Source organism: Amblyraja radiata, chromosome 28 (assembly GCF_010909765.2).
Source record: "Amblyraja radiata isolate CabotCenter1 chromosome 28, sAmbRad1.1.pri, whole genome shotgun sequence".
Lineage (NCBI taxonomy): Eukaryota > Metazoa > Chordata > Chondrichthyes > Rajiformes > Rajidae > Amblyraja > Amblyraja radiata.
Window position 1 is genome coordinate 20,324,930 of NC_045983.1, and position 13,594 is coordinate 20,338,523.

At 41.3% G+C, this 13,594-nt stretch overlaps 1 protein-coding gene across 10 annotated transcripts in view; it reads right to left on the reverse strand.

Annotated features, from left to right (window-relative positions):
- gtf2i (general transcription factor IIi) overlaps window positions 1-13,594 on the reverse strand; it is a 126,999-nt gene that overhangs the window by 74,109 nt on the left and 39,296 nt on the right. For all 10 annotated transcript variants that reach the window (XM_033046015.1, XM_033046013.1, XM_033046011.1 and 7 more), the window contains exons 8-10: window positions 10,479-10,527; window positions 6,363-6,406; window positions 2,678-2,749 (exon numbers count right to left, since the gene is read on the reverse strand). In XM_033046015.1, coding sequence (XP_032901906.1) covers window positions 2,678-2,749; window positions 6,363-6,406; window positions 10,479-10,527 — 165 coding nt within the window. The remainder of the gene's footprint in view (window positions 1-2,677; window positions 2,750-6,362; window positions 6,407-10,478; window positions 10,528-13,594) is intronic.

Here is a 13,594-nt window from a genome sequence, read left to right on the forward strand (position 1 = left end):
CTCTGGTAGTACCCATGACATACAAAGTAGCCATACCAGGCCGACATGAAAAGCACTATTGTAGGACCTCCAATGCCTAATTGCAATAGGCAATGAATGAGCATTTAAAAAAATATATAATGTGCATAACCACCTCACACAAACAAAAATAAATAGTTGGTTGGCCCTATTAATCTTGTTCAAAAGTAGTCATGGTGCAATTTTCATGCAGTGCAGTAGTCATGGTACAAAACTTAACAGTACATCCCTTACAGTTGAGTTGAATCGAGTTATTTTGAAATCCTTGATTTTTATTATTTCTCTTTTACGAGGGGAAAGGCCTAAAAAGCATCCCCCCAAAAAAACCCTCATGAATTACTAAGAATATTGGTAACATTAACCTCAATGATGCAACAAAAAGACTTCAATGCAAGTCAAGCAGACAAAGTTGTGAAACAAGCAAAATATGTTATCTTGAAACTACCAAGGAATACCCTTCTTTCACCCACTCCATATTTCATGACAAATGTCATCATAAAGAACACAAAAACATCCCAGATACATTGAGCACATTAAATCTTGAGTCAGCAGTTTAAAAAAAAGGAGAAATTAATGGGACAGGAAGCCCATTAATGGGTTTTGAGAGGTGGCTAGAGATAGTAAATGCATTGAGAGCCTTCTTCCAGAACTCCACTATTTCTAAATAAATTCTCAGATTATAAAATAACAAATGCAACTCCACCAAGAGAGAAAATTCACAAGTACAGACAAATTGGCTTTATGTCATGTAGGGAAAAGGCTAGACTGGTTTAAAGAAACATTATTAAGAGTATTTAGAAATTAATAAAATTCGGCAGCGTCACCATGATCCTACCAGAGGAATAATTTGCGACAAATATGTTGGACTTTGGTTTTTGAAGTTGTAAAGACCAGAATAGATATTGGGAGAAAGTGTATTTAAACTCAAAAAAGTGCCACATCAAACAAAATTTTGCATATGGGATTGGGGAATTAACGCTGGTTACTGACAGAAAATTATTATTATTTTTTCATTTGTGGAGCTTTCAGATTTCTGGTGGCTGCAGGTTTATAACTTGAGGCCCCAGATGTTCAATCTATATCAGTGATTTGAATTAGACGCCCAAAGGTAAGCAGAACAAGTTTGCAGAGATGTCAAAGCTCAATGCCAGTTTCAAGGAAGATAGACATACGTTAGGTGGTATATGCAAGCTAAGTGAATGGACGAGATAGATGAACAATCATGTGGACAAATGTGAAATCAGTGGACAAATGGTGGAGAGAAGAGAAAACAAAAGCAGATAACCTTATGTGGAGAGAGATTGACAGAGGCTGATGTTCAGAAGAACTGGGTATCTTCATACACAAAACACTTAACATGCAAGTACAGGCAACAACCAGGAGCCCAAACAGTTTGTTTGCCTTTATTACAAAAGGGTTTACATCCAGAGGTAAAGATGTACTACCAACATTATGCATGGCTCTGATGAGACGAACACTGGAATACTGTGGACAGATCTCGCCATCTTTAGCAAAGAAAGGTATAGAGTAAAACTCCAATACTGTATCCAATATTTCAGAAATCCCTATAAATCTACATCTGGCTTGTTTATTAACCTGAAGCTGACACCAGGAGTCAAAGTGTATGCCAAGTCTAAACTAAGGGCAGGGTGTGAACCAAGAGTCAGGAATGCGAGTAGATTTGTTACCAGAGCATCAACATCTTTCATCTCGTTTGGGGGGTCAAGGAAAGAGCGTTCACGTCGCGGCCCTGTTTCAACCAATCTTTCCACCACCACGCACAAGAAGCGCAAGACAGACACCATTGTGCAGATGTCGAGAAGTGTGTTCAGCTCTGGCTGAACAACTTCTAATCTTGTGTGTGGACTCGATAAGAAGAAGATCTCGTTTGGTACATCCAATTATCTAGAAAAATTGATAGTCCAGCACCCCCAAGTTCTGAGTACACCAGATGATCAGATTTGCTGTACTTGCAAGATTCTGATTGTTAGGAAAACAATGAGTTTGTCTGATACGAGATTAAGCAGACTAGCCCAAACTAGAGTTTAGAATAAAAGATGGTCTCATTAAAATGTAACTTCTTAAAGGGTTTGCAGAGTAGACACAGAGAAGATACTTTCCCTGGCTGAGTTGCTTAGAAGCAAGGATCAGTCTCAAAGCAAATCAGACAATAAGAAATTTCTTCAGCCAGCAGGCTGTAAATCTTTTATCGTCTACTCGATGGCAATTTGTTTCCTCTCAAACGTTATGCTCATCACCTGCATCTACTGTAATCTTTTGCACCTGTTGAGAACCAGCTTGTGTATCTCTTTTCCATAATGCAAAAATATTCTGCACCATCACAATTTTTTTCTACTTTTGTAATTCCCTTTTTCTACATGCTTTACCCCTACTCATCCACCCTCTTGCGAATTTGGAATACTATGAATTATGCAATAAAGAGGCAATGCCTGTAACTGGACTGTTTATACTTTTGAACACTACTTTACAATGTAGTTTGTAAAGACCCATAAGTAGAAAACAAATGATAAAAGTCAAAATGATTGATATGTTCACCATGTTTTAATGAAATTGATTTAATCAAATCATGTTGAATATTTGTCTCATGCCACAATAGAAGTTTAGAATAACATTTTTTAGAGCAAGATTTCCACATTACCTTGACTAGTATATCGATAATAATCTGGATCTTCTGCTTCAGCTTTGATTGGAATTGGATCAACTGATGTACCTGAAAAATGTCGAAAAATGAAAGTCCATGCAGAATTAGGCAAGTTTCAGAATACAAACAGAGACTGCAGGTAGTTTTTAAAAAGTCATCCTTCGGTAGACATCAACACTTAGGAAACTACTTCAGATAATAGGACAAAAGTAGGGGCAGGAACCCAAATATTAATCAATCTGATAAGTTTTGTTAGCAACAAATACGATGGATTATTTAATCATAGCCAATTCCAGTAGTCTTCTTTATCAGCAATCAAATTGCAATACTTTCCCTTACAGTTGAAGAAAATGATCGGTTACACTGGAACCATTTATGGAAGTTTTGTCAGCTATTTTGAATCGAATGTCCAATTTACAATATCACAGGGATATTAGCTTTCCACATAACTTCAATCTCGACAAGCAAACAACCAAATTAAACAAGGATTCAACATCTATTTCCCTCCTAAATCAACCAGTTTGAAGTATACACAAATTAGTGATGCATTCATTAATCTTTATCCCTTCCCCCCCCCCCCCAGCCCCTGCTTCAAGTACAACTTCATCGCTGATGTGGAGAAAACGGCGCCGGCGGTGGCTTACATCGAGATCCTGGGAAGGTGAGGGAGAGTGGAGGGGGGGGGGGGGGATTGAGGGAGAGGAGGGGGTAGGGAGGGAGAATTGGGAGAGGTGAGGAGGGAGAGTTGGGGGACGGGGCCCAACGGGTCCCACTTGGTCTTCACTTCTAATAGACTAGCTTTTTCTTTATTTCATTGATGAGGACCTTTAATTTCTGCCTTCTAATTACCGATTCATTCACTGTCCCTCAATTTCAATACTCATCAAATCTCCGAATCAACACTCCTTTCAAAGAAGTTTGATAAAATATATATCAACATCCTAATGAAGGGAATGTACAGAATGTAATTTGAGTGTTACAGATGCTACATTTGAATAAGTAGTAATACACAGTCCTTTCAACCCCAAGACTTCTCCACCATTCAGAAAGGTAATGACTGATCAGACAGAAACCTCAACTCCATGGCTCCTATTTTTCTGCATTATCTTTTCAACACTATCTAGAAGATATTTGCCTTTGTCTTGAATATATTCAGATCTGTTTCGACAACCCTTTTGGGGAAAATTTCCAAAGATGAACTTTCATGATTCATGTTCATTTTTTACGCACAAACTCAGTTCTAGATTACCCATCAAGTTAAACCGTTCCTTCAACAGTACTACCCCTCAGGATCTTAAATCTCACTCAAATTAAATCAAGATAATTAAATTGGGTGATATCTCACTCAAGTGAGACTCTGAATTACTTGCATTAACATTAAATTCAGAGAACGTAACTGTCCAGATGTGGTCTCACGATGCATGTACAGTGCCCTCTATAATGTTTGGGACAAAGACGTGTCATTTATTTATTTGCCTCTGTACTCCACAATTTGAGATTTGTAATAGAAAAAAAAAAGGAAAAAAATCACATGTAGTTAAAGTGCACATTGTCAGATTTTATTAGTGCATTTTTGTTTTACCACGTAGAAATTACAGCTGTTTATACATAGTGCATTCAGAAAGTATTCAGGCCCCTTCACCTTTTCCACATTTTGTTACGTTACAGCCTTATGCAAAAATGGATTGATTTCATTTTTGTTTATCATCAATCTACACACAATACTACACAATAAAAAAGCGAAGTAATTAAAAAGAAATAACTTAACATTTCACATTTACAATATATACAATATGCAATATTTTTTATTCAGTCATTTGAACCTCAAATGAGGCTCAAACGAAACTGTTTCTACAGCCAGACGAAAAGAAACAATCTCTACAAGACACACAAACAATTTAATTCACACAAACATCCATCACAGTGAGCCTCCTCCTCACTGTGATGGAAGGCAAAGTCTTTTCTCTCCCGTGTTCCATTCTTCTCCCGATGTTAAAGCCCCAGGCGGGCGATGGTAAGTCCCACGGCCGTTAAGGCCGCATTGGGCGATGTACGGCCCCGCTCCAGGTCTTAATGTCTCAATGTGGGAGCCCCCGGCGGGTGTTGGCATGTCCCGCGGCCGTTAAAGCCGCGCGGGGCGATGTAAGGCCCCGCTCCGGGGCGTTCCAACCCCGCGACACGGGCGGGAGAAGTTGCGTTGCGGGAGCTCCGAAAAGCGGTCTCACACCAGGGACCCGCGAGCTCCCGATGTGACCATCCACTGGACCTGCGGCTGGAGCCTCCGAGCTCCGGAGTCGGGTTGCAGCCTCTCGCCACGCTCCGAAGCCGGCCATCCCCACGATGGCGAGTCCGCAGGCTCCGTGACTGGAGCCCCCAAGTCGTTCCGTGTGAAGGACGTTCCACGGAACTAGGCCCCAACGACAACGGAGACCCGACAGGAAAAAGGTCGGGTCTCCCATGCAGGGAAGAGATTTAAAAGTCCCTCTTCTTCCCCCCCCGGCTGCAGGGGCCGCTGCGATCACGCCACCCACTAGAATAAGTATTCAGACCCTTTACAGTACTTTGTTGAGGCACCTTTGGCAGCGATTACAGCCTCAAGTCTTCTTAGGTATGACGCTACTAGCTTGGCACACCCGTATTTGGGTCATTTCTCCCATTCTTGTTTGCAGATCCTCTCGAGCTCTGTCTGGTTGGATGGGGAGCATCGATGCACAGCCATTTTCAGGTCTCTCCAAAGATGTTCGATCGGGATCAAGTCCGGTCTCTAGCTGGGCCACTCAAGGAGTCACAGACTTGTCACGAATCCACTCCTGCGCTGTCTTGGCTATGTGCTTAGTGTCATTATCCTGTTGGAAGGAGAACCTCCGCCCCAGTCTGAGGTCCAGAAGGCTCTGGTGCAGGTTTACATCAGGGATCTCTCTGTACTTTGCTCCGTTCATCTTTCCCTCGATCCCGACTAGTCACCCAGTTCCTGCCGCTGTAAAACATCTCCACAGCATGACGCTGCCACCACCATGCTGCACCATAGGTGTGGCATTGGCCAGGTGATGAACGGTGCCTGGTTTCCTCCAGACGTGACGCTTGCTAGGCTGGCCAGACGGAAGCCACTCCTCAATAAAAGGCACACGACTGCCGCTTGAAGTTTGCCAAAAGGCACTTAAAGGACTCTCAGACCATGAGAAACAAGATTCTCTGGTCTGATGAAACCAAGATTGAACTCTTTGGCCTGAATGCCAAGCATCACGTCTGGAGGAAACCAGGCACCGCTCATCACCTGGCCAAATACCATACCTATGGCGAAGATGTAGCCTGATCTTCTGAGCATTTCCAACAAATGTCAAATTTCAGATTTCCAGCATCTTAAGACTTCAGGAAGGATAACATTAAATGAAGACCCTAGATTTTGACTAATTTCAGAGCAGATCAATCAAATTATGGTTATTGCTGGTCTGAAACTATCATACAATCTTGTGCAATTGAATCAATTTGCAATACCTTTACGGAAAATTATTTAATCCTGAATACTAAAACTATCACAACTTCATAAAATTCCTTGTAAAGTTAATGCAAGCTCAAAACACAAACTTTCATAAATGTTGCAATTAAGAATTACAGACAACATAACAACATCGACTATTTTGCCTTTAATTAAAAGCGTACGCAAATTTAAAAAGCAACTTACTGGGCTGGTTATCATCGCAAGGCTCAGTTTTCACTTGAATGAAGCTGTAAGATAAAAATATGGAAATGTATTCACTTTTGCTCTGGTTTATGGTTCACTTTTTCTTCAATGGCAGAAAATGGATGCTCTTTTCCACTCCTTTACCCGAGGTAATGTCAGGTTGAAGTTTAGATACCACGTTATAATTCTAAATGAATTACGTATGGAATAGATATATAAAAATATTATAGCACAGGAGGGCATACAGCCAGCATTGGGTCTTTGAAACAGCTATATAGTTAGCCCAATTTTGCCTCCAACTCTCATACTGTTCCAATTAATCTATCCTTGGAATGTTATTAATGAATTAGCTATTTGTTAAGTAATTCATTCCAGACAGGAATTTTCTCTGCAAAAATAATTCATCTGTCTATACTGCCTTTTGACCATATCAAGAGCCGTGTGTTTAATTGTCATTTGCACAAGGAACATAATGAAATTCTTGTTGCAGCTTTACAATCACATAATCATAATAAATAAATATACAATAATCACAAATACAATAAATCATCAATAACATTAGTAATCAGACCATAATAGTGCAAACTGAAATATGTAGTGGATCGTGGTTGAGGTAAGGTTGCGCAGTGTGGTTAAAGATCGTTGATGGGAAGAAGCTGTTCTTGAACCTGGAGACCACAGTTCTTAGGCTCCTGAACCCTCTTCTCAGTGATAAGTGAGATGAGAGTGTGGCCAAGGTGGCATGGGTCATTGAGACAGCACTTCCTGCAGATTTCTTAAGATTGTGGGGAGGTCAATACTGGTTATTGACTGGGCAATATCCACAACCTTCTACAGCCTCTTTCGTCGTGGGTCCACCATATATTTGACGTTGTTCAATAGAGTATTCTGCAGCATGCTGAATCGCCTCAAGCCTCTGAGGAAGTAGAGGCACAGATGAGCTTTCTTTGTGATAACATCAAAGTGTTGGGTCCAGGACAAATCTTCAGTGATATTCATGCCAAGGAATATTAAACTGTTGACTCTTGCCATTGCCGTCCATTCGACAAGACATGTTCACGGATCCTCTGCTTCCCCTTCCTGAAGGGAACTAGCCAACTTGGTTTTGCTAACGTTAAGAGCAATGCAGTTTCTCTGGCACCATTCAATAAGATTATCTATCTCCCTCCTGTACTCTGATCCATCATTACCCACATGCAAGAACATTTAGTCCTTTTATTTCTTCTATATTGTACCTTCTCTATTTGTACTGAAGAAAAACTACCAAAATGTAACTGGTTCAAAGCAGAAGCCCCATTATGGCAATTCCACAAATTCACAACTCCAGAGAGTGTTAAAGTGATTAATATCAATAAAATAGTACTGGGAAAAATAACAGGACTGAATCCCATGGACTTGGATGCCCTATATCATAGGGATCTGAACAAGAGGTTGCTGCATAGATTAAGATCTATAGTAGATTATGATCTACCATTAATAATTTTCCTAAACTCTCAACATTCTGCAACACCTCCAAGATGCTGCAAGAAAGGTTGTTTCATAAATTACAGGTTCAAGGGTAGGGGGCAATATTTTTGTATTGATGTTAGACTGCCGGATGATAGAAATCAGATCAAGGGCGCCCATTGTGGATACCTCACCTATTACAAATCTACAAGGATCATCAAGATATATCCAAAACTAAGCGAGTAGGTAATGCTCTTGGCAATGTGAATTCATTAGATTGGAAGACAGACGTAAAATAAGAGAACAAATGAAGAGGAAAAGGAATGTAATGGGCAGCACAAAAGTACAAGAGTAAATGACATTGCTGGAGTGAGACAGCAAGTTTAATCCCACCCTGGGGTATTGTTCGAATAGAGTTTACAGTTACCTGTGATTATATGGGTTTCCCCTCTGTCCTTCTGAAGGATGTCATTGCTATAACCGGTCCCAGCATCCTCGCCATCATCAACAGTTCTCTGGCCACTGGCACTGTTCCTACCTGCTTCAAGCATGCAGTGGTCCAGCCTCTCCTGAAAAAACCTAACCTAGACCCCACCTTGCCTAGCAACTACAGACCTATTTCCAAACTGCCTTTCCTTTCAAAAGTCCTTGAAACGGTAATTTTAAATCAACTTATGCCTTATCTTCACCAAAATTCCATCCTGGAAACTTTCCAATCAGGTTTCAGGGCCCACCACAGCACAGTCTGCCTTGTTGAAGGTACATAACGACCTACTTCTCACCATTGACTCTGGCGACTGTGCAATCCTGTTCCTTCTCGACCTCAGCGCTGCATTCGATAGTCGACCATACCATCCTAATTGACCGTCTCCGATACGGGGTTGGTATTGATGGCACTGCCCTGAGCTGGTTCGTCTCCCATCTCAAAGATAGGAGTTTCTATACTAACATAGGTAACGCTTTCTCCTCCCCAGCTAGCCTTTGCTGCGGGGTTCCACAAGGCTCCATCTTAGGCCCCATTCTTTTCTCCCTGTACATGCTACCCTTAGGCCAAGTCATCCAAAGGCACAGCATTTCCTTCCACTGCTTTGCAGGCGATACACAACTCTATCTTCCCCTCAAACCCAACAAACAATCAAATCTTCTCAGCCTTACCCACTGCCTCGAGGATATAAAGTGTTGGATGGCCCAGAACTTCCTCCAACTAAACGAGAGTAAATCTGAGGTCATTCTACTCGGCCCCTCGGAATCCATCAAAACGATAGTTGGCAGCCTTACCCCATTACTCAAATCTCACGTCAAAAACCTTGGCGTGATATTTAACTCCGCGTTGAAATTTGACAAACAAGTCAAAGCTAGCTTCTTCCAGCTTCGAACGATAGCAAAAATAAAACCTTTCCTCCGATTTGTCGACCTCGAAAAGATCATCCACTCATTTATGTCCTCCCGTCTTAATTACTGCAACTCCCTTTACCCTGGCATCAGCCAATCATCCCTGACCCGCCTGCAATTGGTCCAAAACGCCAGTGAGACTCCTGACGGGCACCCGAAAAAGGGACCACATCACCCCGATTCTGGCCTCTCTCCACTGGCTCCCAGTGCGGTTCCGAATCAATTTCAAGCTCCTTTTTGTTTACAAAGCCCCCACCTACATCAAAAATCTGCTTTCCCACCGTACCTCCTCCAAGTCCCTCAAATCAGCCGACTTGGGGGTTACTGACCATCCCGCGGTCTACGCATAAGCTCAGGGGAGACCGCGCTTTTGCGGTTGCGCACCTAGACTGTGGAACAGCATCCCTCTTCCCATCAGAACTGCACCCTCCATCAACTCTTTTAAGCTTATACTTAAAACTTATTTCTACTCTCAAGCCTTTCTTGAGGGCCTCTGAGGGAGGGCTGTATGTATTTATGTATGTATTGTTGATCTATGTACCACTATAGCAAGCGGTAGCAAGTTTGCAGCAAGTTAGTACCTGCACTAATGTAAAGCACTTTGGTCAACAGAAGTTGTTTTTAAATGTGCTATAGAAATAAAATTGACTTCACTTGACTTCTATCATGTGCTCTAGTTTCTTTTCATACCAAAGTTACAAGCAGTGCAGGTAATTAGCTAAAGAAACGAAGGGAAGTTGCTGAGAGCGAATAAATACAGAAATAAGAACTGGGAAGAGATGAGTAGGACTGACGGGGTTGTTCTGCTAGAAACTGGCATTCACTGGAATGGCCTTCTGTGCCATAATAATTATAATATCAAGCAAGCAAAGTATGTGAATGACAAGAAAAATATTGGTAGAGGAAGGAAAACTGGGAATGGGAACTGGAGGCAAACAAATCAGGAAAGTAGACAATCAAAATGACGCTATTATTGGCGAGAAGGAAACCAAGATTGAACAAATGGGCAAGACAGACGGAGCTCAGGATAACAAATGATCACTTGACAAGAGGACTTTACTAAAGGAATGCAAAGAAAACTCTACTATTTTTTATATAACTTTCCAAAGGTATGGAAAAACCACGTAAATTTTCAAAAACACAAGCCCAACGTCAGTGAAAATATATAAACCACCTTTAACCTTCAAATAAGGCAAGTGAGTATAAACTAGGAACATGCAATTATGTTGAAATATGAAAAATAAATCATTTAATAATTATAAGGATGGAAAAACCTACCCGCCAGGTGGCATCTTTGTATTCTCCTTTTCAATTGGTTGTTTTGCTTCTAATATGGAAAAATCAAAAATTTAAATCTGTAAATGGATGGCTTGCTTGAATATCAATCCTTAATATTCTTGTGAAAAGAACTGTACAGCCTTTGCTTTATATCACACATCTCTAAAAGACAATGTTCAAAAACTTCATGCCTTTTATTTCATAGTGGATTAGTGTATTAAAACAATTTTTAAAACCATTATTTAAACATGGTAAGTTTACTTTAGATGAAATCGTTAGAATTTAAAGATGGACAAAAAAGGCAATGAAACAGACATGGGAAATATTTATCTTCAACATTTAATATCTGAAATAATAATACTGTAAACAGGGTATTGAGTGCTGCAATGCTAGCGGTTTGTAGGCCTTACTAAAACTCGTCACATCGCGTTGTTAGTTTACAGTCAATTGACAACACTGTACCTGACAGTAACTGGTAAGTGGGCCATGTCTTATTATGGGAATGTAAAAAACAAGTATTTTTTAAAGTGGAAGCAAATTGTGAAGGAAATTAGAGTGAAAGCAAGATGACCTATCTAGATATTTGCAGTGAAGGACAGATCAATTTAATGCAAAGAATGCAACTAATGTACAGCACTGCAGTCACCAGGCTTGATTTGCATGTGTTTTAACACAATTATCTCTACTCTGACTTGGAATAGCATTGTCAGTATAGAGTACCCCTCATAAAGGATACTTAATTTACCCCATTCTTTAAAGACACCTTTTTTTCTTTTTACTACACAAGTGTTTATATGTGCATACACCATGCCCCATTTCCAATTCATTGGCAGGTAGTCAGCAGACATTCTATAAACAGGTAATTTTCACCATTAACTTTAGTTTACACCTATCATGTATAAAATCAACTTTATGCCAATGGTGAAATCATTTAGGATAGGTTTAACCATGCACCTCCAAGTTCGTTGGTTGAACCACTGGTACATGAATAACGACAATTGCTGTTAGAATATTTTAAACTATAGTTCCATATTGCAAATAGTAGTTCTCTAACTATCAAAGACATATATTAAGTACAGGTGCACAACCTTTTATCCGAAAGCCTTGGGACCAGACACATTTCGGATATCGGACATTTTCGGGTTTCGGAATGGAAGATTTTTAGCGTAGATTAGGTAGGTAGCGCTGGCGGCTTGGAAAGTCTGGAGCGGCTGCCTCCTCCCTGGAGACCGGGGAATCATTGCTTAAATGTTAGTCAGTAAGTTTGGAGGGATTTTATGTGGTGGGGGTGAAGGGGGGAACTTTAATTCTTAGTCCCCTACCTGGTCAGAGAGGCGGGGAGCGGGCAATGCCTTTCCGGGTCGCCGTACAGTACTGTGCCGCGGCTCCCACCATCGTGGAGCTGGGGCTGTGGCCGGCTGCGCTGGATTTGGATTTGTAGCGCCGCGCAGCCAGGGGTAGAGTTCGCCGTGGTCGGAGCTACAACCGGCGCCGCCCGTGGCTGGACCACCGCAGCCCGGACCGCTGTGGGCCGCGGCTCCCAACATCGTGGAGCTGGGGCTGCGGTGGTCCGGCCACGGGCGGCGCCGGTTGTAACTCCGACCACGGCGAACTCTACCCCTGGCTGCGTGGCGCTACAAATCCAAATCCAGCGCAGCCGGCCACAGCCCCAGCTCCACGATGTTGGGAGCCGCGGCACAGCGGTCCGGAGCTTACTGCACGGCGACCCGGTAAGGCATTGCCCGCTCCCCGCTTCTCCGACCAGGTAGGGGACTAAGAATTAAAGTTCCCCCCAAAAGCCCACCAAACTAACTGACTAACATTTAAGCAATGATTTACAATGATTCCTACCCTCCCGCGCAATATACACTCACCCAATATACTCTCACCTTCTCTTTTATGAATGGGGATTTAGTTCCCCTTTGTTGGAGGACTGACCAGAGGTTCTGCTGTCACCTCTGCGGGCCGCCCTCGGTGAACGTTTTCAAGGACCTTTCTTCAAGGACCGAAAAAATGTCCGCTATTCGGAGGTTTTCGTTATTTGGATCTTCGGATAAAAGGTTGTGCACCTGTACTAATGTACCTCAACTTTAGAGGATGAGTGTAAATTATGGGACAAGTTTAGTACTATTACAACAGTTTTATAAAATGAGGTCACGTTAGTAGCCACACACACTCAAGCCGCATGTTTTAATATTTTTGTTAAATCCTAAATCTGTCAAAATAGACAAAGTCAGGAAAGTGTTTGCACGTGAAAGTATTTAAAGAAACCAATTTTAACTTGCAATCTGCACTACTTTGCCAACAGATCAATCTACTTTCAAATGGGCAATTTTCATTTATTTTATGTAATGACCAAAATCACAGAATGCTTTACCTACAGAAACTACTAAATGACGTACAATCACGCCTGGAAACTTGGATATTAATGGTATTATTTTTAAGAGGGTACAAATGCTTACAACTATGGTAGTCTCTGCTTTCTTTCCAAAGTTTCAGTTTTGTGACAGAGATTGCTTTGAACTCCAAACTAATTGCCTTGAACCCTTCTAACATAACATTCTTAAGAAGGGCTGATCCTAGCCATCTTTGTGGAGGATAGGTAGCAGTGGAAAGAATGTTTTGGTCACAAGGATTAGTGACCAAATGATTAGGTCACTGTTGTGATTTAAATGACTGGGTAAGTGCTTTGTATGAATCCTAGACTTTAAATGCACCCCGTGTCCAAAATCCATTTATAGGTAAATTATTTTTTAACATCCCCAGGGAAGATGGAGCAAGGTTGTAAGCGGTCACTGATCCTCATATGATATATATTTCAAAAAGGTGGATGGCATTGAATAGTCCCTGCTTCAAACAGTTAACAGCAGAATAACTGAAAAGGAAAGGCTGTATTTTAAGTCAACTCACTGAGCAAAGTAATACTCTTGATCTTTCCTACCTGAGCAATAAGCATTAAAACTGACACCCAGGATCATGATTATACATTTCCCTCATTATGACAAGCTCCTTTTCATTTCTCTACTTGTTCAGCACTTTTTCTTTGACCTCTTACACAATTAAAACAAAGTTTAAAATAACTGAAGCGGAACAGAAATCTGTTCGTGTGTCAAATG